The sequence below is a fragment of the Camelus dromedarius genome, chromosome 21 (genome assembly GCF_036321535.1).
Source record: "Camelus dromedarius isolate mCamDro1 chromosome 21, mCamDro1.pat, whole genome shotgun sequence".
In the NCBI taxonomy this organism is placed as follows: Eukaryota; Metazoa; Chordata; class Mammalia; order Artiodactyla; family Camelidae; genus Camelus; species Camelus dromedarius.
Window position 1 is genome coordinate 5,924,266 of NC_087456.1, and position 26,156 is coordinate 5,950,421.

Sequence of the window (26,156 nt, forward strand, 5' to 3'; positions counted from 1 at the left end):
GGTGGCCTCCTCCCTCCCTCGCCTGGGGCCGCTCCCCTTGTGTAGTCTGAGGCGGGGTCGTGGCAAGGCTCTTCCTGCGCCCCCACTCCATCCTGGAGTATGGAGATACGGCTGCTCCCAAGAGGTCAACTTGGTCGGGACCACCTGTGCCCCAGCTTCCTGCCCCCACCCCAGTCCCTAGACTCCTGGAAGAGGTCCTGCGGGAGGGAGCAGCCCCTGCTGCATCTCAAAGACCTTTTTCGATGGAGAGGAGACCTTGGGGGCTACATTTGGGGGTGGATGAGCCAATAGGGACTTCCCTACTCACCAGCCCACGTGGGAGAGCCCTCACTGTACCACCCAGAAAAGTGCCTATTTCCCCACGTTGTCCCTTTCAGCTATTCAGGAACCTCTCAGTCACAAGGCCCTATCGTGATTGCTGTCCAGAACCCAGCTCTGCCCAGGGGAACTTCTGCGGTGATGGAAATGTTCTATTATCTGTACTGTCCATTGCAGTGGCCACATGTGACTATCCAGCACTTGAAATGTTGCTAGTGTGACATTTAATTTAATTGTACGTTTAATGTAAATAGCCATCTATGGCTGTCCTACTGAACAGGGTAGGAGACGATGGGCGGGAGGTGCTGCCTCCCTAAGGCATGGAGCCCCAGGATGTCAAGCTGGGAAGGACACTGATTCCAACTCTTCTTTTTTGCAATGAGGAAATAGAGTCAAGCTGGCAAGCAAACTCAGAACTGTGCCCTTGGCTCTGCACAGGGTTGCTGCAGATGCGGGAATGCAGCCCTAGAGGGACTCTGGGGTCCCATATAATCCCAAGGGGCTGTGATTCTAGACGTATAAGGTTCTCTGGGGCCTGGGTGGGCTACTCAGTACCTCACCCTTTTTGGTGAAAAGAAGGGTGAGCAGTTATCATGAAGAGGGATGACCTCAGTGACTGCAGGTGGATGCCACCTCACATTCCCCAAGCTACACATCCCCTGCAGACAGGCCAAGGGCTGGGAGGGGGAGAAGACTTCAGCATGCTGAGTCCCAAGTTGGTGAGATGGAGGACAGCAGTACATGCATCTGTGTGCTTGCGCACCTGGCTCCACGCCAGGATGAAGATACACCTGTATGTGGTAAGAAGGGATGCCCCCAGGACCTGAGTCAGACTGGCAGCGTTCCAGTCTTGATTTTTCACACTTCACTGAGCAGTCTTGGCCAAAGCTTTCATTCCCTGAGCCTCAGTTTCTCCACATGTAAAAAGGGAGTATCAGTCCGATCTCTGGTGGTCTCCGCTTTTAGGTGTTAGTGCCTTAGATTGCATGTCTCACTGGCTGTGTGGGAGTGGGGGTGGGGCGGTGGTTTGCAGGGCCTGAGTGCAGAGCCTGAACTTGAGGCTGGCTTCCATGAGCTGGGAGCATCTTCCCGGCCCACAGTCCACTGCCACAGTTGTAGCCCTGGTCCTCAAGGGGCTGGCTCTCTGCAAACTTCCCACCCAGGTTATATAAACAAGTCCACTTGAGCCCTGCTGACGTTGGATGGATGACATCAGCCCTGCACGCAGGGACCTGTGCCTGTGAGGGAATGTATAGTTTATCATTCTGTCACATTCTTGTCTGCACATGATCACATGGCTATGCCTCCCACTGTTTCAAACCCTAGTGAACCCAGGTGCAACGGGGTTGTGAATATGAAGTCTTTATTCTGTTTGTTCTCAAAGCAGGGAAGAGCCAGTGCTAGGGGCAGGGCACACATCCAGGAAAAGCTCCATGCACCGTGCCCCTGAGTGAAGGCACAAAGACAGGCGAGTGGGCGGCACCCAGAGTGCTCTAGCTCTGGGCTAGGGCTGAGGGCAGGGCCTGCCAGGCAGCAGAGGGCCTCAGCGTGCCAGAGCAAAGCCAATGCGATTGTTACGCCGATCAAACTCTGTGTAGAACTTGCGGATGAAGGTGGCACCCAGGACCCAGACTGGCCCAGTGGGTGGAGGGACGTCCAGACCGTGGAGGGCCAGTGTGCAAAGATTATCATCATTGTATGGGTCCTAGCAGGAAGCAAGAGAGGTTCCCCACTGCCCAACACATAACCACCTCTCCTGACCCCCCACAGCCGTCCCATGCCCCATCCACAGTGGGCCCCCATTGCATCCTGACCCCTTCAACCATTATGCATCACACCCCTCCTGGATGCAGGCACGAAGCTGGATGTTGGGCTAACAATGCATTAGACACAGTGCTGCCTTCAGGAGCTTACAGTCTGGCAGAGCTTCTGATCCTAGACAAGGTATTTAACGCCTCTAAACCCACTGAGGAAAACAAGTGGATGAGAACGTATGAGCGCAGCATTGATGAGAAAACGGAGATCAGGAGATGAGCACGGTGATCCCCGAATTTGCTGCATGTTGGAATCACCTGGCGAGTCTTGAAAACCCCGATGCCCAGTTGCTATCCGCAGAGATTCAGTAAGTATGGGACATGGCCTGTTACTGGGAGTTCTAAAAGCTCCCAGATGACTCTAATAGCAACCTAGTTTGAGAACCGCTGATCTAGCATGTAATCTGTGCATAATGCCTCGTCTCTTTTTGAGGACCCCTGCCCACCCTTCCCCTGTCACCCAGGGGCAGACTGGAGACTCACCTGCAATACGTAGTCCGCACTGGTAAGTGTGTAGGCCCTGCCTCCGAGGTGGAAGGAGATGTCGGGAAGTGTGGGCACTTGGTTACAGTTCACGACATACTGGCATCAGGGAGGGCAAAGGGAGCCCATTTGAGTGTGGGAGGTCCCCCAGCAGACACAGCCCTGTGCTTGTGGCCTGGTCCCTCCTCTGGAGAGGGCTGGGCACAGTCCCCAAGTCCCCAGTCCCCTACTACTAGAGACAAAGCCACACATGGGAAGGGTATGAGAGGCAGGAGAGGGAGGCCTGGAACAGTCTCGTTTGGGACCTAATGTTTCCTGGAGTGATTTGGGGGCCTGGACCAGGTGCTGCTCCCCCCATCCTTGGTACCCTCCCTCCCTCCCTAGCTCCTTACTTCATCCGTGCTCAGCTCCTTGGCCCCCAGGGTCTCCATGAGCAGCCTCATGGAGCTGGTGGGACCCGAGATGTAGGATGCACCGGTATCCACCACCACCATGCAGCCCTCCTCACAGAGCAAGGTGGCTGACCTCACAGACACCCTGGAGGAGGCCACAGTCAGACAGACAGATGGACAGGAGCCTGATGGGGCATCACCAGGCTGCATAGCTTTCCTGAGTGACAGCAAGTGATGAGAGGCCATGCTTGTGGTCCAGTGGTGCAGTGAAGGATGGTTAATGCGTGAGCTGGAGGAGGAAAGGTGCTGCCCCCTCCATCAGCACATGGCTTAGTGACACTCCACTTTCTCTCAGTAGGCCCCCTCCCCTCTGGCCATCTATCTCAGTGTCCCCCATCCCTGGACAAAGCAGGCAGAGAGCAAATGTCGGCTGAGCCTTAAGAATCAGCAGCATTAGAAGAGAGGGCAGGACGGTAACCCTCCCCTTTCTGACCCCACCCCCAGCAGCAGCAGCATTTCTGGAGAGAGAAGAGGGGTGGGGATTCCTGACCCTTTCATTTTGATCTGCCAGGAGCCAGTCTTGCTGATGCTCACATAGTGGAAATTCTCCTGGTAATACTGGGGGTCGCTCCCTCCCAGCACAATCTCTCCCCCCAGCAAGTGGGAGTTCCTAAGGGGAAGATCAGAGGCTCTTGGAGACGCACAACCTTAGAGACTCAATAGCCCCAGCAGCAAGGGAAGTTGGGCACGGGTGCCGGTGCCAGATGCCGGCTCGGGCAGGGGAAGGCAGGGTGGTTGGCAGGGCGGGGAAGCTGCAGGGCCTACTGCTTCTGCACTCCCCAAGCCCACCCAGAGGTGGTTCCAGGATAGTCCAGCTGCACCCAAAAAAGCATCCCCAGAGAGGTCACAGAAAAGAAACAGGCACAAGGGCAGGGAGTAGAATGCAAATAGGATGCAAATTGGCCCCACCCTCCCTTGGGTTTGATAGCTGCGGGCTGAGCAGGTGCATAGGACAGGGGACGGGCCTCTGGGAGCTGTCGGGTGGGGGTGGGCAGGGGCCTGAGGCGCAGGGGGAGGAGGGGAGGAGAACCGCGGCCTCCAGCGGAGCCTGGGCCTGCCGAGGTGAGTTTTGGGCAGGTGGCATGTGTGATACTGGGCCAAGTGCTCTGGTGGGTCAGGGCCAAGTAGGGGGTTTCCATCTCCTTACTTGGAATTTCTGCAGAGAAAGAGACACAGCAGGATGGAAGCCTTTGTTTCAGGCGAGCCTCACCGGCCTGTTGTTTGGCAAGGTGGGTTTTATGCCCTCTCTTTACCTCGCAGGCAGTGGAATCACCAGGAGGTGAAGTCACCCCGGCGGTGAGTGGGGTGAGTGGGGGACTGGAGCCAAGGCTCCCAGTGCTTCCCAGTCTGAAGTTCATGCCCCTTGCTTTCCTCTCCTCCAGGCTGCAGGATGCCTCCCCTAGCTCAGGGCCTACCTTGGGGCTGGTTTCCTGTGTGTGTGTGTGTGTGTGTGTGTGTGTGTGTGTGTGTGTGAAAGGGATGGGGTTTTCCAGCATTCATAGCAGAGGCATGTGTACATGCACATGTGTGCATGGTGTATAGTTTGCACACGTTTTTGGTGCAAGTGCCATCAATTTGCATTTTACAAATCCAGTACCTATGCGCATGTGCTAGCACGAGTTCCCTCCACCAGTCTCCTTGGCCTCTCTCAGCCCTTCATGATCCCCCTGGACGTTCCCTCCTTCTCATCCCAGGGTAAAGGAAGAGGTAGGCCCTACCTGAACAAGGCCTGCCTTCTTCCTGTTTGCTGCATGCTCCTCCCTTCCATGGCCTCCGGGCTTCTGTGCCCTCAATTATCTCCTTTTTTTCCGCCCCCCACATTCTTAGTCTCTCACTTTCCACTGGCTCCTTCCTCCACCTGCAAGCATACTCAGGCATCCTCCAGCATCAAAAGACACCCACCCTTTTTTTCTCTGCTTCTGTCTGCCGCTCTGCCTGCACCCCCATCTGACCCTCCCACCCCTGTCAAATTTCTCAGGGCAGCCTACATCTGCCTTTCCCTTCTGGACACCCACAGCCACCTCTTCACTGCTTGCCATCTGGCCCTGCCCGACCTCCAAAACATCCCTTCCCCTGACTGCCCCTGACAGCCAATTGGTGGCCTTTTCTCAGTCCCTCCCGGTCTCTCACCAAACCAGACACGCCTTTCCATCTTATCTACACGATTTCTCTGGACTCTGACCCTCCCCTCTGTCCTGACTGCTACTGGCCTCGTGTTTTCACCCTTCTGATCTTCATCTCATCCTGTCTTTCTCAACCCAGCCGCTCAGAGCAGATCACAGCTCTGCTGAACAGCTGACAGCAGCTTCCCCAAGGCTGGCTGAGCTGCAGAGAAGCTCAGCCGAGAGCTGAAAGCACAAGGGTTCAGCCCCTGTTGTTGCTCACCACGTTGTCATGTTTCTCGTCTTCTCTGCCAGACTGTAAGCTCTGCGAGGGCAGGGACTCTGGCTTACACACTGTGTTAATGGCTGTACCCCCAGAGCCTGGCACAGCGCTTGCCATATAATTGCCCAATATTTGTCGAATCAGTGAATGAGAAGATAGACAAAAGGATTCATGAATGAATGAAGGCAGCTATCTCTGTATCTGAGGAGCCAAGGATCCTCCCAGGGAGGGTCTGCTGGACACAGCAACGCCTTACTTCCCATCACCCCCGTCCTGTATTCTCCTCTTGTTCGAGAGCAGTGATGTCTAAAAGAACTTTCTGCAAAAATGGAAATGTCATACACCTGTGCTCTCCGATGTGCTAGCCGCTAGCCACTGTGGCTGCTGAGTGCTTGAGAGGTGTCGTGTGACTAAGGACTTGATGCCTCATTTTATTTCATTTTAATTAATTCAGATTTAAGCATCGGCTTCCATATTGGATAGTGTAGCTTCTACATATGGATTGAATACCACCTAGTCATGAACACGTCGAAATCCTGGCCCAGAACTCTGTTCCTCCTGTCCCAGCTCCCTGCCTCCTTCCCTTCCCCCGCCTCTGCCCCGGGGCCAGGCCTACCTGCTGTAGTAGACAGAGAAGACGTGCTCCTCCAGCACCCCCTGGGAGAGGATGTGGTCAAAGACCGGGGTGACCCCTCCGACAGCCTGTGCGGGGAAGCCCATGCCCAGGACGCCATCAAACTTGGCCAGCATGAAGGGCACCAGGGGCAGCTCCGTGACCTCTCCAAATGTCTGTGTCACTGTGATTCCGCCCACCTGTGGGAGGCAGGACCAGAGCAGACTAGCCCATGGCCCATCCTCTGGCCAGAGGCTGATCTAGGCTTCCACAGTGGGGGCCCCAGGGATGGACATGCCCCAGGGTGTGACAGTTTGGGGTCAGACCATTTCATCAGCCCCCCAGGCGTATCACCTCTCCTAATACACATCTAGGCGGTGGGTCCAGAGAGAACTGGGCTCATCCGATGGCTGGAAGGGGCAGAGGCTGAGAAGGTGGTACTGCCAAGAGGTAGTAGGAAAGATGCCAGGAGCTCCCCAATGGCCCCGCCTTCACATCGGCAGGACTGGGTTTTGGTCCCCTACCCTTATGATGGGCTAACAATTCCTTTAGCTCAGCCAGGCCTGCCCTTCATGCTCCTTCCTCCCGCTTTCACAGACAAGGGGAGTAAGGACCACAGTGATTTCCTCTCAGTTCCATGCGTGCCCTGCCCCCAACTCCATCAGAGCAGGGGCTGGAGAGAGAAACTCTAGGATGGAGTGGGTGAGACATAGACCAAATGACAATAAAAATCAGGCCTGTCCTTAATCTGAAGCCTAACCTCAACTATGACCTTAAAACCTATGTGTGACCCCAGAAGTGATGCTGACCACAATGTCCACAACAGCCCTGCCCCAGGGAGAGCTCGGTGACCTCAGGCAGGTTTCTTGCTAGAGGCTGTTGGGCTCAGGACCAGCCCTGCGTTAGATGCAGAAGCCTCCATCAATCACCCAGGCTGAGCCATGAGCGCAGGTCTGCTCTACCCCAGGTGCTGCTGCTTTGCAGGGAAGTAGAGAGGAGGGTGCTCCTCAACTTCCCAAGCCCCACGGTGGGCTGGCCTGCCCCATCCCTCATCATGGGCCCTAGGGTGGCGGGAGAGGTCCAGGGACTAGAAGGGCAGGAAGGGGATCGGATGAACTGGGAAGCCCCACTTACAGTCACCACGTCCTGGCTCAGGAAGCCTTTGACCTTCCCGGATCCGTAGTGGATGGTGAACTCTGTCCCATTCTCCACGTAGCTGGAGGACTCCGAGGAGTCGTAGAGGCTGTGAATCTCTGGGGGAGGGACACAGGCTCAGGGCTGAGGGTGGCCCAGGCAGGAAGAGGGGGGCGGTTCCTGTGCATACGGCCTGTGTGTTGAGGCCTGAGTGCAGGGATGGGGAGGCCCTGAGCTTGGAGGCTTGGAAAAACATGTGTTTCATCAATCAAGGACAGTGTTTCTTGGGGCCCTGATCTGTACTTATATCTCTGAGGATTTTGTCTCAAATGAAGTATTTTAAAGTAATTGCTGACACTGGGATGGGGAGAAGATTCTGGTCCCAGGAAGCTCACTCAGGGTGCGGACGGCCCAGGGGCCTGGGAGGGGGCTGAGAATTCAGTCCTCTCCCAGTCTCAGGAAGAGCTGGCTTTCTGGTGGGCTGGGGCCTCCCTGGGCCAGCTTTTCCACCCCGTGGCCATGGCAGAAACACGAGGGCCCTTTCCTTCTTCTCTCCTCTCAGGGGCTGCGGGAGCAGAGGCGGGGAGGCAGCAGCTTGAGTGGTGCCAGGAAGGATTTAGCAGGTGTGAGGCAGGACTGCCCAAGTGTGACAGGGCGGGGGCTTTGGGGACAGGCACCACGAGTCCTGGGTCTCACCACAGGCCGTGTAGAGAGGGCTGCACTTGGTGGAGGGCACCCAGAGGTTAGCCGAGCCGGTGTCAAAGATGACTTTGAAGGTCTGCGGTGGGGTGCCAATGCCGACCTCGCCGTAGTACTGGGTCTGTAGGGGTGACAGGAAAGAGGTGGCTAGAGGGGCTCTGGGAGACTTAGGTCTTGCCTGCTCGGGGCGACATGAGACAGCTCATGCAGCCTCTCTACATGTCCATTTTCCAGCAGGGACTGGGGGAGGCTTAGCCCTGTCTTACGACTTCCCGGGAAGTAAGAGGTTCAGTGAGACAAGACGGCAAAAATTAAGTACTGAAATGAAGCAGGATGATGCCCCAAGCACCTGTTAAGGAACCACCGATGCAGTGAGTAGTCAAACTGCACTGAGCCTGGGCTCAGAAACCTGCATCCGAGGTCACGCACCCCGCCCGCCCACCCCAATCCACCCAGAGCCTGGATTCCCGAGTTCCCCACCTGCCCCTGCCGCCGGGCTCCTTCCTGCCCTCTGTGCCCCAGGCTTTCTGGCAATAAAATGGGAATTTTGGAATGTGCTTAGTGCCCCTCAGCAACTCAAAGACAGCATGGAAACTGCAAAGAAAGCCTTAGGCCCAAGAGAGGGAGGAGATGGGAGGAGAAAGGCCCGAGCCGGGCACTCACATCCAGGTAGTTGGTGAGGACCACGGGCGTGGTTCTGTTGCCAAACGAGAGTCTCTTGGTGAACTGGCTCCACTCAGCACCGAGCCTGGCCACGTCCACACCTCGCTCCTTCAGGCTTTCCCGGACCGAGGGCATTTTCTTGAGGAAGATCCTGGCTCAGGATGGAGTAAGAAAAGGAAGAGCTCTGTACTCCCCGTAATAATGGCAGAGTTCTGGAAGCTTCTAAGACAACTACCCCCAATCCTAGCCCGGGCACCTGAGAATCGCTCTTGGGCCTGTAGGCCTCTGCAGGAGAATTTGCAGACCTCTGTGACCACCTGTGCTGCCAAGTAGCCCTCCGCTAACTCCCTCCTGTTGTCTGAGTGGGAGCTCTGTCACCTCAAGGCCGTTCGTTCGTTCATTCATCCCTTCCATAATCACGTGTCGAACACTTACTCTGCCCCTGCGCCATGCTAGATACTAGAGATATAAAGATCATCCCTGCCTTCTAGGAGATCCAGCAGGCGAGGAGACAGGAGGAAACAGCACTGACTTCCCCTCTAAGGAGAGGAAGGCTGGGGGTGCCCCCGTCAAGGCTGGACAGGAGGAGGCAGTGCCACGTGGAGCCTGCAGGTGGCAGCAGACACCTGCAGCGGCCACTGCGGGGCTCCGGGATGCCCGCAGGCAGGCGCCCAGCCAGGGCCGCGAATGGAGTGGACTGACTGAACCGGCTCCGGCAGGGGGAGAGGCAGGCATCTCCAGAGTGCCTGGGCAGCCTGTCCTTGGAAAGATGTGCCTTCTTGAGCCTAAGTCCCAGTCCCTCGGCTTCTTGTCCTGACACTTTCCTATCACCTTTGGGAGGCAGAATTAAGGAGACTTGGGAAATTCACAGCGTACTGAGCTGCCACCAGATGAGTGCCAGACACTGTGCACGCCCCCCGCCCATCCATGTAACCCTCATAACAACTCTGCAAGCTGGCTGTCACCGTCCTCACTTTATGATAAGGAAACAGAGGCTCGCAGGGATGAGGTGACTCCGTAGTGACGGAGCAGGGATTCAAAGCGGTGTGTCTGCCCCTGTTTCCCATGTAGGGTCCCCTGGGCTCTGACATGAAGCTCTGTGCGCCAAAGCCTGGAGGAAGATGTCCCTGGCTGCCGGGGCTGGGGGACCCCAGGGTTGCAGCCCAGCGTCTGGGGTACCCCTCCTCTTCCCCTGTACTTGGACTGCCCCGTCCTCTAACACCCCACGCATTCCCTGTACCGATTATGCCCACAAACATAAACACAACTTTCATGCCTGTCAGCCTGATATCTTAATGGAAATGACTCGTCATATTCATAACATAGTCTGTTGTTCCCAAAGTGTTTTCACAATTCTGATTTTTCAAGGCTGATTCTCAAGCCTCTCATTTCACAGATGGGAAAATGGAGGGTTGGAGAAGACTTGAATCCAAAGAGGGCTCATTTTCCACTGTTTACTCTGAACAGCCTCTGCTTTGGACCTTTCCTTTTCAGAAAGTCCCTTCCTGTGCCCCTCCCACCCCCACCCTGGCCCCCACTCTTTCATCCTTGAAAGCCCAGCACGCACCCTCACTTCCAGGAAGCTTGCCCCATGATCTCCGTCCACCCTGGCCTCACCCTCACCTGGGGTCCTGCTCCGTTTTTCTCAGTTGCTCACAGCCAGCCCTGCACAGCCTCCTGTCCATGGAGGTGGTGTGGTCTGAGCTGGTGAGGGCATGGTGGTTGTGAGGACATGCTTGAATCCCTTCCTACCTGTGTGATTCTGAGCAATTTACCTAACCTCTCTGGGCCTTCTCTGAGCCCACATTAACTCCTCTATAAAAATGGACTTAATGGTAGTACCCACCTCTGAGAATCACTGTGCAGATTAACCAAGCTGGCCACTGCTTGATAAACCTGAAAGGCGTTTGTGTATGTAAAAGGCAACCACGGTACCTTGAGAATGGGGTCCAGCTGTCAGATCTCCCAAAGAGCCTTGCATGGTGCCCTGCGCCCGGCAGGTGGCAAAATTCCTCTAAGCGTGTTTCGAAAACCTGACGCCCTCTGCATCCTAACCCAATCCCATTCTTCTGCTTTTGAAGAGAACGAGGAAGAACGGTTTTACCTCTATCAGTCTTTCCCCCAGGGGTGGGGGCTGCGCTCAGGCACACGCTGCTGGGAAGCTCCCAGTCCCTCACATCTTGCCCCCAACCCAGCTGTTCCTCTCCATGAGCCCGGGAGCAGCAGAAAGAGGCTTTGAAACAAGAGGCCCAGTGTGTGCCCAGGCTTAGCCTCTTATGTGCGACCTCCCTGAGCCTCAGTGTCCTCAGCTATAAAATGGGGCTGTTGGGTTTTTGGGAGGGTAGCTCAAGTTGAGATATGGGAAAGGATCCTGTGAAATCCTCAGCAACCATTTCTGTTATTAAAACCCATCCTCTTACTTTCAAGTCTTCTGGTCCCATCTGCACCCCCCAATCTGAAACCCTTTCTCCACGAGGTTTTCACCCACCCAACCTCTCCCCTTCCGCAGCCTTGAAGAATTGCTTGTTCCTGCAGGGCCTGGCACCAAAGAGGAATGTTATGTCTTTCTCTTCCTTCCCTTGGGCTGCCTTAAGCCTTTCTTTTAACATTTGTGATAATATGCCCCGACGTGTAACCGCAGCTGGGTTTTGCAGCACACCCGCACCGAGCAAAGGGATTTGCACGCATCGTCTGGTTCAGTCTTCCAAGCGGCTCTGTAATGTAGGTGCTGTCATTATGCCTGTTTTAAAAATGGTAAACTGAGACCTGGAGAGGTTCAGCATCTTGCCCGTGGTTCCAGAACTAGTTGGTTCTGCTAGTGGAGCAGAAAGCAAACCAAGGCAATTCAACTCTAGAAGAAGCCTTGCGTGGAACTATGTCCCGCAGCTTCCCTGGTAGACTTAACCATACCACACCCTTCTTAGTAATCAGGCTGTGAGCTCTTTGAGGGCATGAAGTATGTCTCAGTCATCGCTGAGTACCCCCTCCTTGCCTAGCATGGTGATCTGTGCAGGAAGTGAAAACTCTGGCCAGGGATCGAAAGACACGGCCTCCAGGCTGTGATGCTGGGCGAGTCACCCAACCTTTCTGAATTGGGACCATACCTCCCTGCCCTGCTGGTCATGTGGATTGGATGACATCACACATCTGAAAGTTGGGGTGTTAGGAAAGTCAGAATCCCTTCCCCTGCCCCTGCCACCCTCCCTCCCAGCCGAGTTACCGTCTGAAGGCACCAGTGTCTACAGGGAGACCAAAGGTGCAGGAGCCCCAGAGCGCCAGCAGGAGTCCCCAGCGAGGCATTCTGCTCCACGGGTCCAGCCTTCACCTGGCCCCCAGCTCTCTTCGGGATCCACTGAAGAACCCTTCTCCTTTTATACGCTCCACACTCAGGATGGTGGCGATTCTGCTTGGCCCTAATTTATTACCCTGGGGCAGACGGCAGGGCAGCCAGTAATAAATCCCCCATGGGACCCAGCTAGGTGGGTGAAGGGTGATCAGGTTTCTGATGTGGAGCAGGAGAGCTAGGAAAGGACGGCTGTGGGAAAGCAAGGCCGTACCCAGTGACGCCAGCAGCCCTGTCTCAGCCTGGCCTTGTGACCCCTCAGAGAAGACAGAGGCTGCTGAGAAACAGCACTGCTCGGGAACAAGGTCGGGGCTGGGACAGGCTTAGAACCCAGGTTTCCAGCCCCCAGCCAGTCTCCACTCCTTATGTCTTTGAAGCTCTGTCCTCTGTATTAACCTGGGCTGTGCCCCTGACTGGCTTCTCCCAGCTGCATCTCCGTGTTCCCATCCGGAACATGGGTGACCCCTCCTGGCTTGTTCCCTGACAGATCCAGCCCCAGGGGCCTCAATACTGCCTCCCTCCACCTCCGTCAGCAGCAACTATTTATGGGAAAGTGCAGCACGGGAGAAGAGGCGCCTCGTGTAGCACTCTGGACGAGAGGCCTGGGGGCGGGGGGCGTGTGTCCACCCTCAGAGACCTAGCCTCGCGGAGGCTTCTGCCAAAGACTGAGGTGGGGCGGCTGGTCTTCCAGCCCCTCCTCCTGCTTCTGCTCGGCCCCGGCCCTCTCTGGGCCCTGTCTCTGCCAGTCTTGGGCAGCTCACCAGGCGCACACCTGGCTCCTAAATCCCAGACGGGCGCTGTTTATTCAGCTTAGGCTGCCCTCTCCTGGCTTTTCCCTGCTCGTTCCTCGGGGTCCACATCAGTATCAGTACCTCCTTTGTGGAGCAGGCGCTGACTCAGCCTGGAAGTGACAGTTTCTGTTGGGGGCTCCCACAGTGCAGGTACGACCCTACTGTGTGTGTGTTCATCTGCTTCTGGCTCAAAGTGGTGCCTAAAACTTATTGAGTGAGTGACCAGTGAACTGTGACGGGCAGTGCCAGAGCACTGGCACGGTTGTCAGGGACCTGGGTTCTAGTGCTGACTACCACCAACTTGCTGTGTGACATGGGAACCCCCCTCCCGTCTCTGGGCTTCAGTTCCCAGATCTGTAGAATGAAGCAGACGCTGAGTGGCCCAGGGCACCTTCCTGCTCGGACACGCCGCTAGTCCATGTCCTGTGTCTCCAGGGCACTGTTCTCCGCACCGATTGTGGGCAGTGAGGACTTAACCGGAGAAGCTAAGCTGTGTTGCTAATGTGTTGACTAATGAGTGCGTTTGGGCCTCTGAAGTTATAACACCCTTACCCAATGACGGGGGGGGGGGGGAGGGTATATCTCAAGTGGCAGAGCGCACGCTTAGCATGCACGAGGTCCTGGGTGCAATCCTCAGTACCACCTCTAAGAATAAATCAATGAATAAACCTAAATACCTCCCCCGACCAAAAACAAAAACAAAACCAAGATGTTGGGAGAATTGGGGGGTTCTTGGCAGCGGAGGAAGTATTTGAAGGCAGGGGAGAACTTTTTAGAAGCCCTGAAAATGGAAACATCTGTCTTGTCGGATCAAATGACTGCTAAGCACCCCCGCAGGCCTCAGTGCACTTTCATTCCTCTTTCATTATTAACAAGTGTCCACCGAGCATTTCTCATCTTTCTTAGGTATGTCGGGTGCTTTTCTAGATGCTGCAGTTACAAAGGCGACAGAAACGAACACAGTTCCTTCTCAGCAGTGTGAAGTGGGTCCCCTCATGCCCACTGCTCAGACCAGGAAGCTGAGGCTGCAGGGAACTCAGGGAAGGATGCGCTTCGCCTTGGGACCCCAGGCCCCTCTCTGGGGCTGTGGGTGTCAGAGATGACCAGCACAGCCAACGGGATTCGAAGGAAAGGGGTGCTGAGCTGTGGCTGAGTCTGCCAAGCCCGCAGAGCTTTCTGGGGTGGGGGGAGCTCTTTAAAGCCCCCGTCTAGCTGCAGGTTAGACACCCAGCACAGCGCAGCAGGACCCTCACCTGTATTCCAGGTCAGGACTCAAGACTCTCTTGTGGTGGGGGGAGGGTACAGCTCAGTGGTAAAGTGTGTACTTAGCATGCGCGAGGTCCTGGGTTCCGTCCCCAGTACTTCCATTAAATAAATAAATAAACCAAATTATGTCTCCCCCCCCCCCCCCAAAAAAAAGACCCTCCTGTGGCAAAGGCAGAGCCAGGGACCTAGCCAGCCGGTCAGGCCCTCTGCGGCCTCAGGCGCTCTCCAGCCCCAGACGTCCCTCCTGCCCATAGCCCTGCCTCCTGCCAGTGTGTGCAGCACACGTGCGTGCTGGCCCTGGGACCAGCAGCGGGGACAAGTGTGAATAAGAGTGAGTAACCTCATCAGGAGAGACACATAACACCATGCGGCCCCTTTCAGACGGTACAAGAGCATTGCAGGGACCAGAGGAGAGACAAGGAAACCAACTTCTGAGATGGTGATGGGGCCCGGAAATGACAGTCTCCTGTTTCTCCTGGTAGCTCTAGCTCAGAGGCTGGGGGCTGAAGACGTCCCTTGTCCTCAGGGCTCCTCTCAGTCCACTTCCCCCCTCAAGTCCCATGGGCCTGAGATCCTAAGACCAGAAACCGGGTACCACATCTAAGCAAGACTGGGAATGAGTGAGGATCCTGAAAGCAAGACCTGAAGGCCCGTAGAGGATTCGGTGTGTCCTGACTGCCTGCAGGTGGCCTGGCCTGTTCCTGCCCCGTTTCCGCTGTCGGGCGGGAATGGTCTGGAAGGTGGTTGGATTGGCCATGAGAGTCTCCCTCTCTGAACTTAGGCCTTCCAGTGCCCGGGGCTGTAGGGGGGAAGGAGTGTGGGTAGGGACCCTTCTGGGTTATCTCCCAGGCCCCATCAGCCCGGGGTCCAGTGTTTCTCACAGAAGCCCCCAGGGATCCCACGTCTAGGCCCCAGGCTGCGTCACCTCGGGGTCGGGGAAGCAGAGCTGGCCGAGGCAGAGAGAAGGGTTGGGTCGCACCTGCCCTTTCCCCTGGGGCAGGCCCATGACGTGAGAACCATGAGAACCAGTCCGGAGAGGCATAAATCGCGTCGGAGCCAGGCCCTCTCCTCTGTCTTCAGATCCCACGGCTGGGTGTGCAGAGGGGGCGGGCAGGGGCTTCCAGATGGGGGGGTGGTGCTCTGGGAAGCTCAGGAGATGAGTGGTGCTCAGGGCTTCTTTCTTCTTCTTCTTCTTCTTCTCATTATTATTATCATTATCATTATCATTATTATTTAAATTATAATCCCATTTTTTAATACACATGCATGAAAAAGATCTAGAAGGACATATATAAAAAAGTTAACTGATATCTCTGGGTAAGACTATGCGTGTTTTTTATTTTCTGCTCTCCTAAATTTTCCAAAATTTTTATAGTGACTACACAGTATTTTTATTTTCATTGTCTACATCATTCAACAGAAAAAAGTATAAGCCAATTTAGTAAATAAGTAAGATGGTAAAAAAAAAAAATTACAGTTTATGCCCAGACACAAATATGCAAACACACACACACACACACATATATATAAACATTTATGTGTGAAACATAAAATGTTATAGCTGTCAGTGGTGATAGCTGTTTATCAAGTGACTACTACTGAATATGTGATTAAGTCTTTTTATCAGTTTTGAGTTAAAATAAGTGTGTTTCAGGAAAGCCATTATCATTATTATTAAATGGAGGTGCTGGGGGTTGAACCCAGGACCTCGTGCGTACTAAGCACGCACTCTACCACTGAGCTATACCCTCCTCACCTCAGGGTTTCTTTAAAAATGGCCCCAAACCCACTTTGCTCCATGCTAATGATCTTAAGGAGATTTGGGTATTATGACCAAGGCTGAGAGAGGCCAAAGGAGGTGAAGGGAGAGAAGGCTGATGGCACGAAGGGCCTGATTTTTGCTGCTTTGAAAGGAGCATGGATTTATGCCCGGCCAGCAGTCGCTGAGTGGAAAGCTCTCGCCATGGCCACTGCCCTGGGGAAGAGGGCAAAGGGGGTAGACTTAGAGTTGGGAAGTTAAATATCTTTGGGCCAGTCCTGCTTCTGTTCATAAAAAAATGAACAGGGAAGCAGGAGAAAAGATAGAAAAGCAGACACATCTTTCCTCTGCCTGTCTTCCTCTCCACGTCACGCTTAGCTCCCTGTCCTTGGAGGGCCCCAGCTTGCATCTAGGAGGAATTTTTTCAATCAGATGGAGGCACTGAGCTTGCAGAGAGGAGCAGCTGGGGCCTTGAGAGAGAAAAAAGACCCAGAATGGAGTTTAATAACCAGCCAGGGCTGCCTTGTGTGGGTGGACCCTCCAGAGGGATTAATTACTTAGAAGGCATCGGGGTTGGGACCAGGAGCCCCTTGGAGTGAGGGGTCGGGGGGACCTGCTGAGAACCAAGCGTCTTTAGCTGTTTGTTCTGGGGACCTTGGAGGAACAGGAATTTAGCTACAGGGTTGGGGTGATCCCAGCCTGAGGCCTGCTCAAGTGGTGACCCAGGAAAATTGAAGGCAGGTGACGCAGGTCTTGGGAGCTGCAGGGGTCTGGAGGGGGGACAGGATTACAAGGGGGCAGAGGTCTTGGTGGGAGAGCTGGTCGAAGGAACGTTCCTGACATGAGATGCACCCATGTAGTGGGTCCAGACACCGTATCCTGAGGCATGAAAGCTTTTCCCCAAATGGCACTGGGGGTCTGTTTCATTATCAAAAGAGGCTTAAACTGGAAGGTCCTTTCTCCAGAGGTGGGGTGATGGTGGAGCAGCTCGGAGGAGGGTGTGTGTTTGTGTGTTGGAGGGGGGAGTGGTGATGCAGGGTCGGTGGTTCTGATGGGAGGGTGCTGGGGGGATGTGTGCTCAAACGTCACCAGCAGAAGGATAGTGGGGGTAGAGGGGGGCTGTTAGGGAGGTGGGTGCATCCCGAGGATGTTTCCAGAAAATGGACCCCTTCTCTCCTTCCCTCCTCCCTTCCCTCCTCCCTTCCCTCCATTCTTCCCTCTCCCCCTCTCTTTTTTTTAAAATGAGAAAAAGAAATGCTCTAGTTTTAAAATCCACCAGAACTAAAAGGCTTTTAAGGAGAACCAGCAGTCTCCAGTCCTGCCCCCAGTCCCCATGCCCAGCCCTGTTCTACAGAGGCGACATCTTCAACCCTCTCCACCATTTCTCTCTCCTTGGTCGTCCATATTCCTAAAGGTTATGCTTAAATTGCCATTTCTTAATATTTCAATTTTATTCATTATTTTCTCTTCTTCTTTTATGGCAGATAAGGATTTTTCTTTCTTATACTCTGGCCCTCCAATCTTGGCAAAATCAAAAGCACCAGTATTTACATTATTATAATTAAATTAACGTTCACTGTGTATTGTGATGACATTTCCTTGTGTAATTTTTTGCTTTTCATTAAGTTCATCATTGCCCCCCTCCTCTTTCCCACTCTTTGTTTTTCTACGATCCTGTGAATTCTGCTCAGATGCTCCACACCCCCCTCCACCTGGTGTGATGTCCGGGTAAAGCACCGGTGGGATTTCTCCTGGGAGCTCCTGGATCTGCTGTACATCACTGTCTGGGGGCTCTCTTTGCCGTTCTCCTCTGTGGCTTTCTGTGCCCGGGCTGTGGGGGTGTTCCTCTTTCTCACTTGACACTGGTGTTTAAGTGGAACGTGTATTTTAAAGCTTACTGAGAAAGGATGCAGGAAAAGTAAGCACTTTCAGGCCTGGCATGTCTAGAAATGCTTCCGTTCAACCCTTCCTCTTTATAGCTTGGGTGTGAATAGAATTCTAGGTTGGAATTTATTTTCCCTGTGAAATTGGAAATTGTTTTTCCAGTAGCTTCTGAGTTTAACAAATCTGGTGCCACTCTGCTTCCAGACTCTTCTACAGTTTGATCTCTAGGGGATTTCACCACCTTTCCTTACCCCTGGTGTGGCTTTTTTCCCATGTGTGTACCGAGCACTCAGTGGATGCCCTCAACCTGGAAATCTGTGTCCTTCTGTTCCTGGAAACCGTCCTACATTAATTCTTTGGTAATTGCTTCCCTCCCATTTTCTCCTTTCTCTCTTCTGGAACTCAGTAGGATATTGCAACTTCTTTTTTGTTTTCTAAGTTTCTTATATTTTATCTCCTGATTTCTTTTTGTTCCACCTTCTACGAGATTTCCTTAACTTGATGTCCCAACTCTTTTATTTCTTAAAAATATTTTTCTCCTATACTTTTAACTTCCAAAACTTCCCTTTCTCATTCCGTGACTATTCCTATGTTTATCGCATCCACTACTTGTTTTATAGGCGCAAAGTTTTCTCTTATGGCCTCTGAGAATATTAATGAAGACTAATTTTTTTCGTGGTGTCTCTAATTTCTGTTGTTTGTTTGCTTTAGTCTCCTCTTTCAAGCTGGTGGTTCTTTTCAAGTTCCTGGGACTCCTTGGCTCCCCATTCATGATTAAGAGGGACAGGTGGAGGGGCCTAGAAGCTCAGTGTGCAGGGGCAAGTCTCACTCTAGATGGAGGCTATAAGCAGGCTTTTCCCTGGGGCACTGCCATAGACTGAATGTGTCCCCCAAAATCATTTGTTGAAATCCTAACCCCTCAGTGTGATGGTATTAGGAGGTGGGGCCTTCGGTGAGGTGTTTCGGTCATGAGGGTGGAGCCTTCATGAATGAGGTTCGTGCCCGTATAAAGGAGACCCTGAGCGCTCCCTCCTCCTCTCTGCCGTGTGAGGGCACAGCACAAGCACAGCCATTTCTGAACCAGGAAGCATGCACTGGATCTGGGGCCCCTTGATCTTGGACTTCTCCAGCCTCCAGAACTGTGAGGAATAAATTGCTGTTGTTTACAAACCACTCAGTCTGTGGTACTTAGTTAAAGCAGCCACGTGGATTAAGGCAGTTACCCTCCAATGTCAGTATCAGCCTGCTATGTGACCTTGGGCATACCACTTAACCTCTCCATTGTCATTTTCTGGGGCTTTCTGTCTCCCATTTGGGGAGGTGGTCCTTGTTGTCTGCATTCTGGGAGGAGTCTGGGACAGGGCTAGGGGCTCACCCAGCCAGGCTCTCACACTGTCTCTCCCTTTTCAGCCACTCTCTTTATCCCCATCCTCACTGGGCTTGTGACCCCAAGACTGGAGGTCTCTACTGAGCCTTCAAGAGAGGAAGGCCCTAGCTTCTTCCCAGTGGGGTGGCGGGATAGCCTGGCTGTGTTGGATGGAGAGAAGGGACTCGGGAAATATTTCTTCTGCACATAAAGATTTCCAGCCAGTCCCCTGCTCTCAGTCTAGAATTTGTCCCAGACACCTCCAAGTACAGAGACTTGATCCTGGGGGTAAATCATTTATGCCCTTCGGTAACCCTCTTTTGCTGGCTTTGATGTTGTAGCTTCCTTCATTCTGCCAAGTCCTCCATAGAATTTCCATCTTTAACATCTGGTTGTCATTTCTCATCTGCTGTGGTTTCCTCTCCCTTCTCTTTGTCCTTGGGAGTTTATTCTTCCCTTGTTCCTGTGCTGTCTTTTAAGGGGCTTAGGGAGGCACGTTGAAGAGACAGTTGGTCAGATAATAGAGAAAACGTAGGCGAGCAAAACCTGAGAAGGGGATGAAACTGGGGGCTCTTTGTTATTCCTGGGTCTCCCAACAACCCAAACCAGCCCTGCCTCCAGGCTCCCTCCTGGGCTGAGCACAGAAGCCCACTGGGCTCTGATGTCTTTAAAAGGGAAGAAGGCACTGAAGGCAAGGAAGGGCGTGCTGGCTCCCCTCAGATGGGACGTGATGTCCTTCACCTCCCTGTGAGCGAGTCTGGACCTAGGGAAGCTGCTTCTAGAGAAAGAAGGAGCCAGACAGGGGCAAAATTCAGACGCCTGGCCCTGGTAGGAGGTTTGAGGCGGGGAGGCCTGCTCTGGGGACTGGTGACCTCACCTCTGTTGTCACTGAAGAAGTCTAGCGAGGGATCACGATAGAGTTGCACTGGCTGCCAGAGACCTGCTCCCAAGACAGATCGTTCGAGGAAAAGTTTAGCTCTGCCACACAGCGGGGCCCGAGAGAAAGGAAAGGCTTCAGTGAGGAGGAAGATTGTGGCATTTGGAATCAGAATATGAGAGTCTGACCCTGGGCTCCATAACTGGCCAGCTCTGTGACCTTGGCTACACCACTTAACCTCTCCAATAATGCTGCCGACCTCATGCAGCTGCTGTGAGGCTGAAATGGGGTAGCCCCGGGCTTGTTATGCATAGGTACTGAAAAACTGCTTATTAACAGGTTGAGTGACACTGAAGGCAGAAATACCCCTGCATCCCCCCACCCCCACTCCCCACATTCCTTTGCTTAGGGGCAGGAGACTGGCTCCCTAGTAGTGAAACAGACTTACCAAAAGGGGTGGAGCAGGGAAAGAGGCCTCCCACTTCCCCTTCCCCCAGGGAAGGGTGCCCAGGTCCTCCTGGTCCCTTGCCCCTTGGGGATTGTCCAAAGATCCCAGGAAAGAGTGGCTTTGAGAGCCCCTAAAGCAGCCCTACCTCCAAGTCTTTGGGCTCTGGTGCCCCATCTGTCTGAGGCCACCCAGAAAGTCTCAGGAGGTAGAAGGGTGTCCCTGGGGCCCCTCATAGCCTCCGATGTGCCCTGTACCTTCCCTCCAACTCATTCAGAGTCAGGCTGGGGGCCTCATGAAGTCAAAGATGCATTCATCTCATGGAGATGCCCATCACTTCACGAGACATGGGGCCAAGAACTCCGAAGCCCAGAATCTCACAGGCACAGCCCTGGGCAAGAAGCACAGGACAGGCGGACCCAGCTCTCCCCCCCCACCTGCTGACACAGCTAGAACAGAGATCCTGGAGGGCACTCGGGTTGCAGTGGGAGCCGATAAGGCCTGAAATGTAGTTAGAGGGGCCACACCACACACAGGCTCACACAGACACGTGTATGTTTCTCACGTTTACCCCCTTACACATACCTGCTCCGACACAGGCTTGCTTTTTATACCAGAGGAACACATTTCACTCTCCTACTTCTGAAGCAACACGCACACACTCTCACACACACACACCCCGCCCTGCCTCCTATCTGCCTAAACTTAAGGCCATGAGGAAGGGTTACAAGGGATCACAGAGAATTTTGTAAGATTAGGCTGGCTAAGAGCAGATTTTAGAGACCCACTGGTCTTTTCCTACCCACAGACTTCATCAGAGAAAGAACTGGTCCAGGGACTCGGAGAAGAACTCACTTAACAGGATAGGTATTTAGTTTATGATTCTCTCCCAGTGGTACAGAGACACACCTGAAAGTGTTTAGGGATGAAATACCAACAGCATCACCCTGGCATCCCATGCTGGGACACGAGCTCACAGCAGTAAAAATAATTTGAGAGATCCTGGAGGACAGTTTCGGGGGGAGGGTTGGGCAAGTTGTCATAGCAGCCTATCTCATTGTCATAGCAACACTGTTCTGCCTCCATTCTATGACGTCCTGGTTTCTGTAATGGGTGGAACACTGGTGTTTCACAGAATGGTGGTGGACTCCGCAATCTTTCTGGGAAAAACATTTCTGTTCTAGATCAAGCAGGGAAGGGGTCACCCAAGGCTGTCAAATAGGGCTGGGTTTTCTTGGGGGCAGAAGCGTAGGTTTCCTGGAGTTTCCCTAATGACAAACTCTACTCTGTCCTACAGCAATTCAAACTCCCCAGCTATTGCGGCCCCTCAGGAATGTCCCCACAAGGCAGACTAACCTTTCCTGGTGTCCGTCACAGCTGACTGGCATGGTCACCCTGTCATGTCAGAGAGGCATAACAGTGCAACGGGGAAGCCAGAGTCTAGCGTCAGGAGCCTGAAAGCGCTTGCCACTCATTGTTTGCGTGCCTTGAGCAAGTTATTGAAATTTCTGAACCTCGGGTTTCTCACTTGTGAAAATGGGGCTAATACATGCTCAGCCCCCTCAAATGGTTCTGAGGATGCAGAGAGTGATGCATGTAAACCACTGGACCCATTCAGGGTTTCCTGGGGTCGAGAGAGAGTGGCAGATGCATGGCCCAGTCCGCTGCTGACACTCTTCCCACGTGGAGTGGGGCTTCAGAGCCTTGTGGCCAAGCACCCCAGCAGAGGTCTGACTGTGGGGCTGGGGTGATATTTAAGCCTACGTATGATGGGACAGTGGCTGGCACCCTCTTCCAGATCAAGCTGTCCAACTGGCTAAAAACTTTCCTGGGAAAAGGGAAGGTACTTAAGCCATCCTCCTTCCCCTGGCCTAGAAATTTTTATAGAAATTTGATATTGCTGGAACATCCAAGGAGCATCCAATTTGGGCTTCTTTTTAGTTATTCTTATTTTTTTCAGTCCGAGCCGCGGATGCAGTGTGTGTGTGTGTGTGTGTGTGTGTGTGTGTGTGTGTGTGTGTGTGTGTTTAAAAGTACTGAGAGTGTGTGTGTGTGTGTGGTGTGTGTTTAAAAATACTGATCTGCCCCGGAATGGGGAAAAAAAATCAACCCGGTCCCTCACCACCTCTAGTTTGAGAAGTACTGACCTTGGTAACACTAAAGCCATCTTAAAACCGGCTAAAGAGCCAATGGAGAGAGAGAAGGCAAACGATCCCATCGGCGCCGCTGGCAAAAATTAGGCACAAATCTGGCGGATGAGTGGGCAGCATTTCCTTTACTGCTTCAGGACAGAAACCCCTGGCCCAGGCCCGGCCCCGCCCCCAGCCCCGCCAGCACTCTCGGACCACGTCCCGGGTTGGAAGGTCAAGGCCGGCATCTCAGCGCTCAGCCCCGCCCAGCGCCTCGGCCGCGGCTCCCGGGCGGCGCCGCCTGCCTCTTGCCGTAGCGCAGGCCGAAGGAGTTCCAGTTGTAGGCGGACGGGTCCTTCTCCCGCTGCACCAGCACCGCGCCCCGCGGGGCGGGGATCAGGCGGCTGCCGGGGGCGCACGGGCCCGGCCCCTGGGGCCCCGCGGAGCTTTCCGGAGGCGGGCACAGCGACGCCCCCCGACGGCCCGGACCGGCCTCGGCGGGCTTGGTCTCCTCACACCGCCGGCTCTGCTCCCACGGGGCCCGGAGCGCTGGGGGTCCGAGCCGCGGGCCTAGGACAGAGTCACAGGGAGAGGCTGCCGGGAGGCCGGAGCCCAGGAAAGACGGCTTTGGAACACTTACTCGCATCCCCATCCTCGCCTTCTCTTTTATCCCTCGACCCCTGGGAAGCTCAGAGCTCCGTTCCGGGCACCACCAGCATCTTAGCATGGGTGGTTAGGCCATTTGCTCCTCCCGCCTTCAACACAAGTTCAATTTCAAATGTTTTCTGGAATTATCTTAAATGTCTTTTATATTTAATTACATTCTTTTAGGAAGCAAATAGGGTAGAGCTTGGAAATAAAGAAAACTAAGCATTTGCTGGACACTCAGCCTTTCTCCTCTCCTTGGATCGCTGGCTGGCCCTTTGCTCCGGCTTTGCATCGGGCTCCCACTAGACTGTGAGTTCCTTGAGGCGACTGGGGCCGTGTTTAGTCATCTCAGAGTCCCTCAGAGTCTTGTAAACAGTGCCTCACACATAGTAGGGCCTCAAGAATGCTTGTTAAGGGGGTGGAGGGTATAGAGCAGTGGTAGAGTGCATGCCTAGACTATACAAGGTCCTGGGTTCAATCCCCAGTACCTCCATTTAAAATAAATAAACCTCCCCACCAACAAAAGCTAAATAAATACTGAAATTTTTTAAAATGCTTGTTAAATATATAAAAACTAATGAAAGGCTTGTAGTTACAGAAATCAAGAAAGTGCATCTAAGACCATTGTGCCTTGACACCCCCAACAAGTGTGACCTCTAATAAGCTATATGAAAAATGGGAAATTATCTGGGTCACCTTAACCAGCTCACCGCCCCTACTCTGGGTATAATCTCTCCCCTTCATCCTGAGGGTTAATGAGGCTAATTTGGAAGGCACTTCACATGCAAGGCTCATTAAGTTCACTATAATTTTTAGCAGGAAAATAATGCCAACTAGCTCTGAGTAGACAATGACCCCAGCCAATTGTGGCAAAAGATGAGTGGAAATGAGGTTTGGAGTGTGAGTGGGTGTGTGTTGTGGGGGCAGTTGGCTTTGAGCCCTGCTCTTCAGTGCCCTGGCACACTTTGAAGAAGAGGAGCTGGGGCATGGTCCAGAGTTAGTGATAATCTTCCTAGCAGGGCCCTCCTGCCTTGCCTAGGGCCTGGCTGAGGTGGGAGGGACTGCAGCTCCCTTTCCAGCTACAGCCATCATCTCATCAGCAGGATGCGTAGACTTTTGCTTTCAGTCTCACCTAAAACCTTTTGCCAAAAAGAGCCAAGAGCTCAATGTGCCCAGGGCAGTGGTGAGGGTCTCTTCTGGGGGAGCCTCCTTCCCCCAGAAAGAACACCCGATCTGAGCAGAGAAGAGACTCTTGTCAAAGGAAGGCTGGGTTCCCAGGGCTGTGTTCTTTCTGCTTTGGAATAATATCTTCTGGGCACAGTGATGTGGCGTGTGTAGAGGGAATGCTCCAAGTCCCACAGCTGGAGGAACTGAGGTCCCAAGAGGCTAAGCTCCAGTTCTAGTTTGCCCAGAAAGCTGACCACCCAGCAGTATTAAACCCGGACTCCTGACTTGGGGACGAGCGCCGTCCCAGCTCATGCCCCACGGAGGGTACTCTTGGGAAGATCAGTTCCTGCTGAGTTCCTGCAGCATTGGATCGAGTGACTTTGGGGGAGGTTTCTTTACCTCTTTGGGCCTCAGTTTCTCCAGGACATCTGTTCCACAATGAACACATAAGGTTGACAGGTATTAAAGATCTGTCCTTTTTGTGTAGACTTTTACCCCCCCCCAAATGCCCCATAAAGGAACTAAGGTCACTGATAAAAGAAACTTGCAGAGTAAATTTCCTTCCCAGCAGATCTGCACAGAGAGGTGGTTGGCGTAGAGCAGAAAAAAGCACGAAGGAGCTTGGTGGTTAACAAGCACCTGAACCTGGGTGAGCCTCCTGACGTCCACAACAGCGGCAAGCTGGCCCTTGCTTGCAAGGTTAGTGGGGCCCCTAAATGTGTTGCGTGTGCTAGTCTTAGGTTTCCATTAAATACAGAGTTAAATTCCCATTAACAGACTAGCCAGAGCTGAAAAATATGGTAACTCATTTTGCGACAGCTCACTTGCCCCCGCCCGCCCTCCCTCCCAGACAGCACATACCTGTGGTTCTAGGGTGCTCCATGGGCGCCACCTTTTCAAATGTCTCCCTGAAGGAGGTGGCACAAAGGAAAAGCATTAGTTGCCAGGAAACCAGTGAGTTCATCCTGGTGAGAAGATGCAGGTCCTGGAACTACCCTGATGTCAAGACAGAAAGACGGAGAAGGGACTAGGTCAGGTGCGACATCGGGGCTGGGTGCTGGGGCAGATCCCAGTGCAAAGAGGGGAGCCCTGGAAGGGAGGAGACAGCTCTGCCCTGGGAGGCCCCCAGTGGAGGAATGAGTCTGAACAGACACAGCATGGAAAATGGGACTGAGGCCACTTGCACAGTAGAGTCCAAGCTGAACTCATGCTGTGTAGGGATCATCAGGGAGGGCTTCCTGCAAGAGGGGAGGCCAGTAAGGTTATCAAGGAAGGAGGGAAGGGAAGACGGAATGGAGGGAGGAAGGATCCATATGGGTGGAAGGGGCAGGACTGCTCAGGTTGGAAAATGGCCAGGATTCTGAATCTCAGGTTTGCTTGGGAGGAATGCTGGAGAGACGAAGAGATACAGTGTGGCACTGAGCAGGGAGGGGTGACCTGAAGTAGGGCCAGGAGTTCCACTGAGTGGCAAACGCCGAGGTCCAAACGTTGTCTCTGGAGCCTGGGAGCAGGCACTTCTCTCTGTGCTGGGCTCTGCATTAATCCACAACTTTCTGTGTTCCACTCTCCCCATTAGAATGTGCCTTCCTGAACCTGGCTCAGTTCCCTCTTGCTTTAATAGGAACTTTTTTGTTTGTTTTGGGGGGGAGGTAATTAGGTTTATTTATTTTGTATTATTATTATTTTTAATGGAGGTGCTAAGGATTGAACCCAGGACCTCATGCTAAGCACACCCTTTACTACTGAGCTATACCTTCCCCTACCTTTGTAATAGGAACTTAATGGTTTTCCTTTTTCAAGAAAAAAGAAAGAGAGTCAATCATCTGGCTTGCTCTCATAACCCTTCATGGCCTTGAAGACCATCATTAAATGGTCTTATTGCCTGTAATTCAGGAAAGAGAAAAACCTTTCCCCGGTGTG

At 53.5% G+C, this 26,156-nt stretch overlaps 2 protein-coding genes and 1 non-coding gene across 3 annotated transcripts; all 3 read right to left on the bottom strand.

The window, feature by feature from the left end:
* Positions 1 to 1,664: 1,664 nt before the first annotated feature.
* REN (renin) lies at positions 1,665 to 11,903 on the bottom strand. Its single transcript, XM_010991401.3, has 9 exons — positions 11,782 to 11,903; positions 8,562 to 8,712; positions 7,896 to 8,019; positions 7,200 to 7,318; positions 6,069 to 6,265; positions 3,558 to 3,677; positions 3,008 to 3,152; positions 2,616 to 2,714; positions 1,665 to 2,023 (listed from the first exon to the last, which is right to left on the bottom strand). Exons 1-9 carry the CDS (start codon positions 11,859 to 11,861, stop codon positions 1,862 to 1,864), a joined length of 1,197 nt encoding a protein of 398 aa, XP_010989703.1. The 5' UTR covers positions 11,862 to 11,903; the 3' UTR covers positions 1,665 to 1,861.
* A 3,737-nt stretch (positions 11,904 to 15,640) lies between these two features.
* On the bottom strand, positions 15,641 to 15,713 carry TRNAT-AGU (transfer RNA threonine (anticodon AGU)). Its single transcript has one exon. It is a non-coding gene; the product is annotated as a tRNA-Thr (tRNA).
* A 6,964-nt stretch (positions 15,714 to 22,677) lies between these two features.
* On the bottom strand, positions 22,678 to 25,258 carry KISS1 (KiSS-1 metastasis suppressor). The gene is made up of 2 exons (XM_031438803.2): positions 25,098 to 25,258; positions 22,678 to 22,991 (listed from the first exon to the last, which is right to left on the bottom strand). Exons 1-2 carry the CDS (start codon positions 25,198 to 25,200, stop codon positions 22,678 to 22,680), a joined length of 417 nt encoding a protein of 138 aa, XP_031294663.1. The 5' UTR covers positions 25,201 to 25,258.
* Positions 25,259 to 26,156: the final 898 nt, after the last annotated feature.

What these genes read in the sequence shown, in the direction of transcription:
- REN (XM_010991401.3), bottom strand. Translation starts at nt 11,861, where the DNA reads ATGCCTCGCTGGGGACTCCTGCTGGCGCTCTGGGGCTCCTGCACCTTT. An exon ending in TCCTCACCAACTACCTGGAT is followed by an intron (nt 8,020 to 8,561) that starts GTGAGTGCCCGG and finishes TCACCCCTACAG; the next exon opens with ACCCAGTACTACGGCGAGGT. An exon ending in TGAGCCAGGACGTGGTGACT is followed by an intron (nt 6,266 to 7,199) that starts GTAAGTGGGGCT and finishes TGCCTCCCACAG; the next exon opens with GTGGGCGGAATCACAGTGAC.
- KISS1 (XM_031438803.2), bottom strand. Translation starts at nt 25,200, where the DNA reads ATGAACTCACTGGTTTCCTGGCAACTAATGCTTTTCCTTTGTGCCACC. An exon ending in GGAGCACCCTAGAACCACAG is followed by an intron (nt 22,992 to 25,097) that starts GTATGTGCTGTC and finishes ACTCTGTCCTAG; the next exon opens with GCCCGCGGCTCGGACCCCCA.